This window comes from Octodon degus, unplaced genomic scaffold (assembly GCF_000260255.1).
Source record: "Octodon degus isolate 3935 unplaced genomic scaffold, OctDeg1.0 scaffold00067, whole genome shotgun sequence".
NCBI lineage: Eukaryota > Metazoa > Chordata > Mammalia > Rodentia > Octodontidae > Octodon > Octodon degus.
Window position 1 is genome coordinate 1,449,312 of NW_004524643.1, and position 15,145 is coordinate 1,464,456.

General features: G+C 40.3%; 1 protein-coding gene across 1 annotated transcript in view; it reads left to right on the forward strand.

Moving 5' to 3' along the window:
- Cdrt4 (CMT1A duplicated region transcript 4) overlaps nucleotides 1-14,356 on the forward strand; it is a 44,127-nt gene extending 29,771 nt beyond the window's left edge. The window contains exon 2 of the mRNA XM_023719321.1: nucleotides 13,869-14,356. Within this exon, the coding sequence (XP_023575089.1) occupies nucleotides 13,869-14,356 (488 nt within the window). The remainder of the gene's footprint in view (nucleotides 1-13,868) is intronic.
- Nucleotides 14,357-15,145: the final 789 nt, after the last annotated feature.

The window sequence follows — 15,145 nt, forward strand, 5'->3', positions numbered from 1 at the left end:
TCACTACGTAGCTCAGACTCATAGTGATCCTCCTGTTTTCAGCCTCCCCCATGCTGGGATTATAGGCATGTGCCATCACACCCAGACTCAGTCATTGGCCCCGCATGCCACAGGGGTGGGGCTAGCATGGTATGTGGGACCGGGAATTGAATCCTGGTCCCTGTGTTGCCAAAGCAGGAGCTTAGTCTCCTGAGTTATCTTGCTAGCCCTGGTTTATTTCACTGAGAACAATGAATTTGACAGTTTCTTAATGGCTCAAGGACATCATTAAGAGCATTTATGACATTTCTTTGGTACAATAATGGTAGAATGGTCTCAGTTGTTATTGGCAGATCTGATGCTGTGGTCTCATCACCACATGGGTCTTGCCCATTGTATAATAAATTTTCTTTCTCTGGTTCTTTGTTTCACTCAACTGTCCCTCAGTGTCTTACAAAAAATAAAATAATGAAAAAAATAACATTTTGGTTGGGTTGGATTGTTTTACACCTAGCTGATTTGATAGCTGGTGGTCTTCATGCTGCTCCTATTGCTTGAGTTACAGACATAAGGGCTTGAAAGTTGAGAGAGCACTTTCTTATTGATCTTATTGCTGTTTCCTTGCAATTACACTATAAAACATCCTGCTTTCCTATTAATCTTATCAGTGTACGTTAAGTATATCAGTATATGTTAGGTTCTTCTCTGGGCAATTTCCCTGTCCAGTTTAGATCTGGGTGACAGGAACTCTATTTTTGTGGACTCCTCTGGTCCTTCCATGGCTGGGATGGCACTTGGGGTTTTGCTGTAATTATGCCTCATTTTGGTATTAAGAGTCATCTTGCTCACAGAATCTTAGTTTCTGTCCTTGTTGTTAGTGGGTTGCAATGCAATAAATACTAGACCTTGGAGTTGGTAGTTAAGAATTCTGGAAATGATGGTGGCAAATACTTTCTTTGTCTATGAAGATAAAGTTGATTGCGGGACAGTATCCATCTCACAGAGTTGAGAGGAAGTGGCTTTGTCAATACCAGAATCCTCAGAGATTAAAAACTTTCAACAGTCAACACTTTCAGAGCACCATGCCATATAGAGTGTTACAAAAAGCAGAAGGGCATCAATGAGTTTTTCATTTTTAAGGGATGCTGCTCATCACTTATAGTGGCTAAAATTAGAAACATCTTAAAGTTTCTAAATAGAGGCATGAATAATAATGATTCATCCTCTTGATGGATTTAAACAGCCTCTAAAATAATTATGAGGAGCCTTTAACCAAATGAGAAAATATAACAGTAGAGCAAGAATAATAGATTCAATAGGATATGTACATTTTTTTTTTTCCTTTTTTTTTGTGGAACTGGGGATTGAACTCAGGCCCTTGTGCTTGCCAGGGAGGCACTTATTCCACTGAACCATCTCCCAGGCCCCTGGATATGTACATTTTATGACCATAGCTATGTAAGAATTAGGTGAGATAATAGTTGTGTGATGACACTGGGATCGTGAGGTATTTTTTGAAATAAGATTTTCCCAAACTTTCTATGTTGTTAATATATGATTTCCGTTATGAGAACATATGCAAATTCACACAGCAAAATATTGTTATCCATTATCAACATAGTACATCCTGAATTGTTTCTCTAAGAACAATGATGATGTTATACTTGCTCCTCCTAATCACCTGGTGATGGGGAGAAGTATATACTCTGTGTTGGGAGTAAAGAATATCTCTGCACTGCTTGAAGTCCGTCTTCTTTTTTTTTTTTTTCAATCTTCTTTATTCCGTCATCCAACTTCAGCAGTGCTAAAGATCAATTTACAAGCTTGACTTCTTTTGCCTCTTACTAAACATTGTGTCTTTTATCTGCTTATTCATTGGTTGAGTTGCTTTAGGATGATAGTTATTAATGGTATGAATGGACATCATTCATGAGAAAGTACATTGAACTATTTTTTTGAGATAGTGTTTCACTATGTAGTCAGGCTGGCTTTGAACTCATGATCATCCTGCTTCACCCTCCCAAATCCTGGAATTGCAGATGTGTACTACCATGCCCAGCGAGCGATCAAAATCTTTAATTTTCAGCATGGCCATTTAATTTTGATTGTGGTTAAACTGGGAAATTCACTCTCAACAATTTGGAGTTTTGATTTAACAATAATTTGGAATCACTTGACACCCAAGAATTGGCTCAACTGTTACCCACGCATTGTCATTTTCTCACATTTCACATAAAGTGGGATAACTGTGTGGCTACTGAGGACCAGTAGTCATTAGGCTGATGGAATAACTGAAACTTCTAGAAGGTGACACTTTACCTCTTGCTTCTAGAAAAAAATCTCAGGTGCAAGTCACTTTCTCATAGGAAAATGTCAGTCTGGGTTCCTATGCTTTGTGCATTTTAAAAGAAGGCAGCCTGAACCATTACATAAGGACAGTCCTGGGAAATGCTTGGCTGTTTCTCCCATGTGTTCTTCAGGTTCACAGTGCCCTCGATGTTCTGGCAGAACAGGATATCCTTTTTCTCTGATGGATTAGGCATTGTGGAGCATGGCTCCGTTGCTCATGGGCCAGCCATGAGACACAGAGAGGGTCTCTGGGCACAAATTTCTTAAGTCTTTTCATTTTTGCTTTCCTGAATATGAAATTGTGGGGCTATTTCTTTCTTCCTGTTTCTCCATGTCTTTCTTATTTGTCTAGTGAACCAATGTGTGAGTCTACCCTAAAATATACATGGAAAAAAGTCAAAAAGCTCTCCTCTGGTTATGCTTGTTTGCCTTGTTCTGGATATGCAAATTTTTAATTTGGAACTTAATCTATAAGTAATGTAGTTACATATGTTTTGTGCCTATAGGACTTCACATTATATCTTTAAAAATAGCAACTTAATATTTATGATGGGATATTCTTTGGATAAACATAAAATTCAGATTCATAAGTGTATCAGGTAGGTATATAATGACTAATGCTTCTTCAAGTAGTCAATTTGTAAAGTGTTGATTCAACCAATTCAACATGGTAGATCATGAGAAAAAGACACATCCCTGGAATCACCCTGATTATCTGAATGCTGGAAGAAGAATTTGACTCCTCACTGGAGAAGCACTGCACTCAGGACTTAGAAATGCTGAAGCTGGCATTTAGCCCAGGGTCACTGCCCATTACTCTACCTGTCCTTAGAAACTCAGCACAGTCATTACTTTTTCTGGATTAAGTTAGAAAACTGATGGTCTGTTTTCTTTAGAGACCATGAGTGCCTTGAGCCAAAGACCTCCTCCTGCTTTGTGTCTCCAGCGTCTGACTCGGAGATGGTACAGAGATGTTCAATTCTTGTCTGTAGAGTGCCTGATGGGTCATGTTAGATTGGTGGCCAGGGACATCTCTGATTTTGTTTCTGATGATGTAATGATATCGATTAGTTTTGTTTGCTTTGTGGACCCTTCACATTGAAAAGAGCAGACTTCAAAATAAGGAAGGTGGTGAATTCTCAGCAGATTCTGTGTGAGAGTAGTACCTGTGCCTCTCAGAAAGGTAGTCAGAGGTCAGTACAGATTTGTTTAATGTTACATCACATACAAGTCAATAAATACTACATGGCCACAGATACTTGAACTCTATTTCCACTATTGGAAAATGAAATATTCTCAAAGTACGAGTATAATTGTTAGAGAAAATATGCAAAGTATAGAAGCATTACCTGAGTAATACATCTCTTTCAAGCCACTGTACATGGTAAACTAATCATGCCAGATCTGTTTTAGAATATATGCAACTCTGATTAGATTTCTCACTCTCACCCCAGATGTGGTTAAACATAGTTGCTGCCCATAAAATGGCAACCACCAACTGGCCCACCACTGAAACTTGATTTTTTTGAAAGGAGAACTCTGTCATGGAACTGTTTTTTTCTCTTAGAATATGCATGTGTTTAGGGAGAGAAAATGGTGAGGAAGAAAAGGTGGTTGGTATGTTGGTACAGAGGGAGAGGGCAGAGAATGTCACTTTTCTGAAAGTCCAACTTATTCCTTCCAGTCACTCCTCTGTTTTCCTAGTTATAAGTTTCCCAATGTTTCTGAACATTAGTGTCACTGAAGGTACATCCAGTATTTATCTTGTATTCATTCCCTCTAGAGTACATTAGGGTGTGTGTGTGTGTGTGTGTGTGTGTGTGTGTGTGCATGCACACATGTGTATGTGTATGCACATGCCTGTATGTGTGTTTATGGCATGGGTTTCATATCACTCATGGGATGCGACAGAGAATAAACAGAGAATGATAAGGTAAGGAAATCTGTGGAGTATGCATTGTGCTTTCCCTAGGTGTGGTATATGAGAAATCCATTCAAAAAGAGGGTAAGTGCAGGCTCTGTAGGCTGCCTGCTAGGTCACTTGAGCTAGAAATCAGCCCTTAAGCCACACACTGTGTTAACTGTCTCCCCCAGCAACTACCCATGTTTCTGTCAATCTCAGAGATAAGCTTTCTGGGATACTTCTGGCCTTAATGGCAGCTTCCTCTTCAGCCAAAATGGAGTAGCCAGGGGACAGCAAAAGAAATAGAGGACCAGGAGGAAATGGGAAACAGAAGACTGAGGAGAATAAAATGCAGAGGTGACATGCAGCTTTGCATCAGGTTCCTGTTTGAGGAAACATGGCTTTCCTTCTGGGACCAGATACCAAGACTCTTGGAGATAGCTTAGGGAGGAGAGTGAAAGAAGAGACAAAGCAAGAGGGGCAGCCTGCAGACTGGTGCAGAACAGAGAGGAAAGAGGGGGAGCAGAGGGAAAGTAGATGCAGATTCAAGGGGAGTGCTAAGCCTGAGAGTTTTGGGATTTTTTTTGGTGATGATGATTGTTTTATGGGATTTTGAGACTGAATTCAGGTTATGGAAGGCTCAGCTATTCAGGGAGCCACTTCATTTTTCTGAGTTCTTTACCACGCATTCTCTGAGACTTGCAGTTCCAGGACAGGAACTGGGGAAGCAGATTATTTTGGAATCCACAAAGTTTTTGTGGTTTCTACTTCCATGAGTTACCCTGTCTCCTGAATGAATGAATGGATAAATGAATGACTCACTGGCCAAATGAAATTAAAGGATATTACACAGGCACTCTGCCTTTGGAAAGTCACAAAACAAATGAACATGTAGCAGTTTTATTGCTTGAAAGGGTTTTGTTAAATATGCCAGTTAAAATAATAAGACTTGATTGAAATTTCAAACTCACAGGGCAGGGCTGCAAAACTAATTAGAACTAGACAATCTATTGGGCTATATGGGTTGAGCCTTGTAACAGGCCTTCTCTGTCTAAGCAACACTTATCAGCATCTTTAGAGATACTGGCCTCCTATGGAACACTCTTTTGGAAGCACTAAGCTAAGCTGTCTTGTCTATCATGAATATGTGAATGACACTATGTTCACAGAATTAACGGGGCAAAAATTTTGAGTGGAGTTGACTTGTGCCAATGCACTAATCCATCAGCACTGCCTGGAACCCACTAAATCCTTTTGCAAGATGGTTTCCTGAGATAAGGATGTAGCTGTGGCTACAGACAGAGGGTGAGATCATTAGTTTTGCATGAGAATCCCACCCACCCTCCACAGCCACAATTTCCTTAGCTCAGTGCTTTAAAACACTGGCTCTAAGTCAATTCTGGAAGATGGTGATGGTGGATATGCTCAATGGCCCTTTTAAATGTTTAAAGGCCATTGAGATGTAGTACTGTGTATATGCAATAAGTGATTCTGGAATTAATGCCCAAGTCTTAGAATGGCAAAAGGCCTAAAAATATATTCTGGATCTGTTTCTTATTTTTAAGTAGTTAATAATACCTTTTTTTTTTCTTTTCAAAGTTTTATTGATAAACATATAGCAATGAGACAGTTTCAAATCAAATCGAAAGTACAGTTTCAACAAATAATACACTGCATACATTCTTCTCAGTGGTTAACTGCTGTACAAGATGCAGACTTGTGATAATAATACCTTATAAATAAATGTTCAGTGTTTTTGGTGTGGAATCTAGGACAACAGTTCTCAAGTTCTGCTGTACCCTGTAATTATCTAGGAAACTTAAATTATTAACATGCAATGTGGGCATATGTACATATTATTGGTATTAAGTGTGATATTTTATACATGCATATGGTATGCTCTGATCAAATTCAACTTCCCTTTATCAACTTCTGATGAGCTCTTCTGGAAAACTTTAAATCTGGGAATTGAACTCAGTGTGCAGCATACACTAGGCAAGGAGGCAAATGTTCTACCACTGAACTACCTCCCAGCCCTACTTCAGATGATTAAATTCCACTTCCTGGGCCATATTCTATACCAATCAAATTTCAGTGTTTAGAGTAGGATATGCATTATATTTTTTTAGCTTAACATTTAGTTTATTAAAACAGGATAAAACCCAGAAGTTTAAAAAGAAATTATTAATATCTGTTCAAGTCATCCCTTGATTTCTATTTCAAAGGGCATCATAAGACAGGTTGATTTTATTACAGTGAAACAATATGATTCCTTTCCATTAATCAAAAAGCCCCCATAAAAACAGATTTCACTAAGTGAACACTGACAAGTCCAAATGACAAGTCTGATTTTGTGAAAAGGTAAAGAGGGGGCCAGCCAGAAAGATAGCTCAGTGAATTAAAGTGCCTGCTTAGGCAGCTAGAGGGACTGGGTTGGATCCCCAGCATGCTGTGCCAGCCCCACCCCGGGGGGTGCTGAGATGGTGATTGAGACTGGGCATGGTGGCATGCACCTATAATCCCAGTGCTTGGGGTGGCTGAAAACAGGAGGATCACTATGAGTCCAATCTGTGTAGTGAGACCCTGTAGAACCTGTACTAAATACGTAAAAAAGGTAAACAGTCTCTTTAGCAATTTTGTAATCAATTTTGAAATACTTAAGTTTTTTCCCTTGTAGATTTTTTGCTATTGTGATCTTCAATCTTGAGGCTCAAAGGAGGAACTTACATTATTAAATGATCCCTACTCATCCTAACACACAACAGTGGTTTAGAATAACTTCAATTTCTAGAATTTTTTTCTTTTTACAACATGACTTCCTAAGAGAAGAGGACAAGAATCTTGTTCTCCTCCTCATAAGCAATAACTGAAGTCCTAATAAGTTAAGGAATATGTTCAAGATCACAAAATTATGTCAGATCCCAGGTCAGGGTCACTCCTTTTAATGATCTAAGTGAACACAGAATATCAGACTAGATTCTGGAAATGGTGGGTATGAGAGACTGAGTGGGAACTGGAGGGAGGAGGTAGAGTTGAACACCCAGTGGACAGAGTGTGGACTTTGTGTTAGTAAGGAAAACAAGAAAGCCACTTCAGTGTAGCCTTCTGCCCCTCCCGTCAATGCTGTTTCTGTCTGGAGAGTGCTGGTTTGCATTTCATTTACAGTGAAACAAAATAGAACCTTTGTGGCTGGAGTTGAATGAAATTATAAAAGCCTACATCTTGTCTTCAGACTTAATGTCAACTATTTATCTGCTGCTATTTTCAAACAAACAAGTCTTTCCTAGGCATTTTCAGATGGTCTCAAACATTGCGTGCCTTAGATTTGTCGTCTCCTGGTCCCTACAGCAGCAGGCATGAGAAAGACCTAACATTCTAAAGAGTTTTCCTGGCAGTCTGTGTTATTGACTTCTCATCACTGGGACCAAATACCTCAGGAAAAAAAACCTTAATACATTCACGACTGGCAAGTAATTCGTGTCTCATTGCTAGGTGACTCTGATATGATTTTACTAGGGAAGAGATTGATAAAAGTGATTAGATCAATGGTACAAAATGCCCAAGGGGACAACCATGCAAGTACCATTGGTAGCTCAAGCTGGTGGTGAAGATTTACTAGGTTTAGTGCTTTAAAGTTTTCAGTCCATGGCTGGCTGGTTCCATTGCTGTGGGTCTGAGGTGAGGCAGAACATCATGGTTGTAGGGTATGGTAGAACAAAGTTTCTTACATGATGGAAGCCAGAGAGCAAGGGAGAGAGGGAGAAGGAGAGAGAAGTGAAGAGAAGGGAGCCTGAGAGGAAGGAGCTGTGGGACAGACATATAGCTGGGTTTATTCAGTTATAAACCCATGAATGGATTAATGCTTTGATGGGATTAACATCTCCTGATCTAATTAATTCTCTAGGTCCCATCCAGGGATTAAGCTTTCAATGCATGAGTCTTTGGGGGGCATGGCACATTTAAACCATAAGATGGCCACACAGGGCTACTACTATATGGACCCAATGAGAGATAGTTAGAGATAGTTACTTGTTTTGGAATAATATTCACTAGTAACTGGGCTTCACTGCTGCTACCGGTTCATTAAGCAGAAACTCAGAAGTAAGAATGAAAGGAATGATTCTGAATCCCTTAACTATGCCTTAGAGATCACCACCACAGAATGTGTTTCCCCCATCTGGCATGGTTTTTTTTTTTTTTTTTATTCTTCTTGGGCATGTGTGAAGAACTAAAATTCTAACAGCTCTACAAATATGGAAGACAAGAGTCCTCTTTCATTAGAGGCTGGGTAGCCACCTGAATGACATGCTCCATTGTAGAGGACTTGGAATGGATGGTCGTAGAACTTGAGATCTTGTAGATCTTAGGAGAGGAACTGTGATCCTTCACATTTCACTTAAAATTTATTCCATGAAGGAATCTTTACCTTATCATTTCTTCTCTAGTGTTAGAAAAATGACACTGTGAATTCTTTTTAAAAATGAATTTTTGTGGAAAACTGCCAGCAGAGATTCCTGGGTCTCTGGATCTAAATAGATTTGACAATTACTGTTTGTTTCTCCTTTTAGTATGAACAAATCTCCAGGACGCTAGCTTTTGATAGATGTGTTAAAATGAAATGTTGAAATTTGTGGATAACTTATCTTACGATAATAGTAGAATTGAAGGTTGCACTCACCAGTGACACACTTACATTTCACAATAGGTTTAGCTTAGGGAAGAAAAAAAGAGATGGAAACCTTTGAATTGCTTGCTCAGGGAGGTATTTCATACACAAATGTCAACCTTCACTTATGTTGCTGCTGAAAGAAAGGTTTAGAACCATCGTTCAGGCCAAGCAAGAGCTACCCAGCCTATGCCATGGACCACTGGCATCATTCTCATTTGAGATGATTAAAGAAACAATTTATCAGTCCTCAAAAGAGACCAACTGAGAATATCATGTCCGCATCTTATACAGCAATTAACTGCTAGGAAGAATGTATGCAATGTGTTAATTATTGAAACTGTCCTACCAATTTGATTTGAAACTGTCTCATTGCTATTTGTTTTGCAATAAAATTATGAAAAAAAATTAAAAATAAAAAAGAGACCAACTGATCAGAATCTCTAGGGATGTGTGATAGTCAGCTTTCATTGCTGAGACAAGATTGCAGGATACAAAACTTAAAGGGAGAACGCTTTACTGTGGCCCATGACCTCACAGGCTCCAGTTCATTGGCGAGCTCCAAGACAGAAACATGGAGGGAAGACATGGCGAAGGAAAGCAGCTGCGCTTCTAGTTGCTAGGAAGGGAGACAGCACGGAGGCACATGAAAGGAAAGGGTGCAGAGCCCAGATGTAGTCCCCAAGGTCATGTCCCAGGCACTCTCACCCACAAGAAGTGTGTTGAACTAATCTCCTAGGCATCACTGAAGCCAATCATGTTGACAAGATTAACATGGGGCTGGAGCCCAGGTATCTGTTGTCATATTGCTCTGCAGGTGATTTTAGTACTTGCAAAAATTTGAGAAGCACTGCTCTAGACCAACATCTCGGAACATATTGGAAACCACCTTCAACCCCTTTTCATGGGACTTTGGCAGGCAATAGTAGAAATGCTCCACAGCTCTTTTAAATGTGTAAAACCTACAGAGATGGAAAAACCAAGTACATTAAATAATGAATTATTGGATAAAGGCACCTGTCTCAGAACTAGGAAAGTATAAGTACATCTCCTAGTCTTTTTTCCTGTTTCTAAGTAAGTAATTATACAATCTTACAGTCTTGCTTAGTTTTTCTTAGTTTTCTTTCCCATTTGGTTTAAGGGAAATTGTTGAATCAGCCCACCCCTGGAAGTGGGCCCAGAATTCTGGGCTTTAACAAGCTCTCCATGTAGAAGTACCTGCAAGCTTGAGAACAAGTGACTACTGTTCCCATCAAGTTTCCTACCTGCATGGCAACAGAGAGCATGAGGGATTCCTTATGTTAACTTTGTGTATGGGGGTCCTGTAGCTGGCTCCTGGCAGCTGCCCATCTAGGCCACCCCTGGTCTCACCTTCAGGGGGAAGTGCAGGTCAAGGAGTGGGAACTTGGCATTCATACCATAAATGTAGGGGGCCAGAAAGCAGAACACTTACTGATGTGGTCATGGAAACCTAAGGTGCTCCAGCAAGTCTCTACAGCCTTTGTGGGCTTATACAGCCTCTCTCCAGAGGCAAGTCTATCTTCTTTTTTCAAGGTGGAATGAGTTTAACATCTTGCACAGACCACAGGATTCAGGATCATTAAGATGGCTGATTGCTTTCTTCTCAGATCAGTCTGAGGAAGTATTTTCTAATGGTATTTAGACTTCCGATGTGAGGAAAACTGTAAAAATGAATGAGAGGAATGATGTCAGAAGGCTGAAGACAGAAGCTAGGGGTTGGGAGTTACTGACAATAGAACACAATGGGGCCGGACCATGTTGGAGGACTGAAAATAGGAAGGGGCAGCGCTCTGTGGATGACCTCTCTGGTTATGCGTAGTAAACAGTGTGCTCAGGACATGAGACAGGATTTTGCTCATTTTACTCCTGGCAGTTTAAGTTTCGCCTCTGCCAGTCATGTGAGTTCCCTGACCTGCAAGATCTTTGCAACTGCTTTGAGCAGACGGAGTGAACAGTTCTGTTTTTTTGCTTAGAAGCTTTGCCAGGACTTTCCTAGTGAAATGTGATGTCACACATCTTGTCTTCTTCAGCAAAAGAACACATAATTCCCGCAGAGAGATGAAATCCTTCTGTAGGACATTCTTTACTGACATATCTGTCCTCAAGAAAGCTTCAGCATCTGAATGTCTTTGAGGCAGCTTCAGAATAACATGTACATTTGTCCCTCATTTTCCATAGGGACTACCCAAGATGCCTAGTAGGGACCTGAAACAACAGGTAACATGAAGCCCTAAATACACTGCTGTTTTTTCTATACATACTTGTCTATGATAAAGTTTAGTTTCTAAACTGCAGTCTCAGTAAGAGGCCAACAATAATAAAATAGAATGATTAGAGCATTACACTGTAATAAAAGTTATACAAAACTTATGTATTATTTCTTTATTCTTTTTCCTTTCTTTCTTTCTTTCTTTCTTTCTTTCTTTCTTTCTTTCTTTCTTTCTTTTTTTTTTGTATTTTAGAGAAGGTTCTACAGGATGTTCAGGGTCTCACTACTAGATGAGACTTGTAGTGATCTGCCTGTTTACAGCTTCCCAAGAGCTGGAATTACAGGTGCGCACCACCACTCCCAGTCTCAATTGCTGGCTCAGCATGCCCTGGGGGTGGGACCAGGCCTGCACGGTAGGCCTGGGGATCAAACCCCAGACCCCCTGTGCTTGCTTGCAGGTGCTTTAATTGGCTGAGCTATTTGGCCAGCCCTCTATTTCTGAAAGTTTTCATTTGATATTTTTCAATAGAGATTGACAGCAGATACTGGAGGACTACTGTAATCTCCATTTCTTTCTTCCTTGATTATTCCCATTTACAATAATTTTTCTTAGATTTTGGTTCAAGATAGTAAGGCGAATATTTTTATTCTCCTCCTTCCCAAATTCCTATCAAAATGATAAAAAAAATCATAAAATTAGAGGAAAGCAAGCATGACATGAGGAAAGCAAGGAAAGTAACAGATACAGGAAAGGAATTTTGAGGCATTTTTTGTAGGTAAAGTTGCAAATGAATGCAGAAATCATGACCTGCACATGAATTGGTATATACAAAGTAGAAACAAGTAGGATGGGTAGGATTTCTAGTGAAAGTCCGCCTTACCCCAAACACTCCAAACTTCTGGTTACCAGCTAGAGTAAGAAACTTAATGGGTTTCTGAGCCTGTTACACTGGAGTTCGAATCTACTACCTGAGAGTTGTATGAGCTAGTTAGCCTCAGTATCGTCCTGTTCATGAGGATAATATCTACTTTATAAGATGTAATGAGGATTAAATGAAATAGTGTGGATCGTAAAGCACAGCTACAAGTTTAGTGGTGACCGTTTACTGATTACTACACGCCATGCATGGTGCTAAAAGATTTACATAAATTATCTCTAACATACAAGAAAGTTCCACCAAGTTATGATAACCACTATCTTATAGTAGAGACAACTCTAAGAAGTGTTAAGAAACATGCTCAAGGTTTATAGCTATGAAAGGGGTGAAGTAGTGTAATAGTTTGGATTTAAAATATGCCAAAGATACTGGGATTTTTAATATTTAAAATATGCAGGTATGAACACTTGGATAATAGCTGATGAACATTTGATCATGAGAACTCTAATCTCACCAGCAAATTAATCCATGGGTGGATTTGTAATTTGAAGATATTATTGGGAGGTGATGGAAACTTGGTGGGGCTTGTTGAAAGAGGTGGGTCACAGGGACACAACTTTAGGGACCATATCTGGCTGCTGGTCCTTTCCTCTCTGGATCTGGCTTTTTCTCACTCTGCTTCCTGGTGGCCATGTGATAGCCTCTTCAGTGGCTTTCTCCAGCTGCCATGCTGCTTTGCTTGACCTCAGGCCCATGGCAATGAAGCTGACTAACTGAAAGGATTGAAACCTCTTTGTTATGGTTTGTGTCTAGGTGTCCCCCCAAAGCCTCATGCAGTCATGGGTCAGCTTCTGGAGTTTGTGATTGATTACTGTGGATGTGGATGCTGCCCCTGCCCTGGGGCAGGTAATTCGCATTACAGTGTAAGGAGGGAAGAGAAGCTAGCTGCTAGAGCTGCTGCTACCCCTCCTTTTGCGCTCTTACTCTTTGCTGCCTCCATGAAAGGTTGCTTTCTGCTGTGTGCTGCTCTGCCTTAGACCTAGCTGAATATGGCCTAAAACCTCCAGTGACTGTGAGCTAAAGAAACCTTTCCTTCCTCTTTATCCCTTTAAGTTGATTTTTAAAAGCTATTTTGTTGCCTCACAAGTACAGAGTCCTGAGATACTCTGCTTTCCAGCCCTAGGCTATATTGTTTCAAGCCCTTGAAATACATTGTAGTCAGCCCCTAAATAACCATGAGTTCCACATTCTCATATTCAACTCATCAATGATCCATAATATTTAAAAAAATTTGTTCTTGTCAGTATTCCCTAAATAATATAACAATGATTTATATAGCATTTACATTATTTTAGGCAGTATAATTTGGAGATAAATTAAAATATATAGTAGGATTGAATAGATTAAATGTAAATAGTATACTGTTTTGTAAAAAGAGACTTGAGTATTTGCAGATTTTGGTAACTGTGGGAAGTCCTGGAACCAATCCTCTATGAATAGCAAGGATGACTGTACACCAGTCCTTATAATAACCTTTCAGTAACTATTTTAATTATGAAAATATAGTAGAAGTGTAGGAGTTAGTTTGAGGTTATACAAATATTTGAAAATGAGGCTGACTCACATCAAATCAAATATTTGATTCCAAGTTTCCTGCTCTTTTGTTTCACTGAGTATACACACTGTGTAGACTATTGCTCTGTCTTCTGATTTTGCATTAGATTATGTAATCACTGAACACAAGGAAGCAGTGCTGAGGAAAATTTCAAAATGTGACTCCAATACCCCCCCACCCCAGTCTTTGAGGAAGTGAATTATTGCCTATGCGAATATAACTGAATTGTCCACACTTCTTGCTGGCAGGAATCACAGAAAACATTGGACTGCCCCTAAACCTGCTTGAGAAACACAACCCTTGGCCAGCTTATGTGACGTATACCTCCCCAGTGGTGCAAAGACTTATCGAGAAAAGCAAAATGAAGGAACTGCAAAGCACGCGTGCTTTTGAGCAAATCCAACAGGCACTGAGGCTGAACAAGTCTTCCAGCACTACTCAGCTACAATGGAGAATGTCATCCAAGTCCTCTGGTGAAGAATTGAAGGACGTCCTGTCAGATACTATGTTGTCTGTGTGGGGCCCTAATTCTGTATCAGTCTTGAGTCCCATGATTGCCCCAGAACCCATGCACATACAAACAGCTTCCAGAGAAAGTCCCACCGAAAACTATAACAAGATCGTTTTCTCACGAAAACCCATGATGAGGGTGCTTCCTACAGCCCAGCTTACTACAGCCCAGCAAGGAGAAGAAGCATGCAAATGTCAAACAATGAATCCCTGCAACCAACCCTGAAGAATGTACTGCAATCAACCTCCACTTGCCACAAGTTGCACTATGTCCTTTAAATCTAAAATTGCTCCTTTATTTGTACAGGCTGGTGGAGAGAAACCACATCAGACTGCAGGCCACGGGTGGGTGGGTTCCAACCTTCCAGCACTGTGGTCTGCTGGGGTCAGCAGTGAAAGGTGTTCATTTTTCCCCCACAAATGCTTAAGCCCTACCTATGGGAGTATTAGTCCAGGTTCAGGCAGAAGGCAGAAATCATACTGACTATTTTACTAGAGATAATTCAATAGGAAGAATTATTAACCAGGTAATTAAGAAAGGCAGAAAGAGAACTCAAAGGAATAAATGGGGACAGCCCCTGCAGAAAGCAGGTCTCATTCCTATGGTGGAGGCAGTGAAGGAAGGTTTGCTGCTTGGAGAAGGAGCTTGTGAGCTGAGGCGCAGACTTTCTGAGGCAGGGGAGTGGGAATGCTGCTCTGCTGTGCAGTGAGTGCCTCTGAAGGACGGTATCCCAACTCTAAGAAGCGGAGTTCTTGTGCTTGGTGTCTCTGAGAAGGCACATGTGATGCTGGCTCTGTGAGTATTGAAAACACCAAGACCTGGATTCAAATGCTTCCTTAAGGAGTTGTCACTGCCTTGGTGAGTAAAAATGGTTATTAGAGAAGGCTAACGGGGACAGGAAGTTGACACAGTTGAGAAGCAAATAACCTGAAGAGGAGGCCCCTTCTCCTCCCTATAGCTATGTAGGCTTCTGCTAGCACTCTCTAGGGACAGAGTGTATCAGGGCAAAAAGCA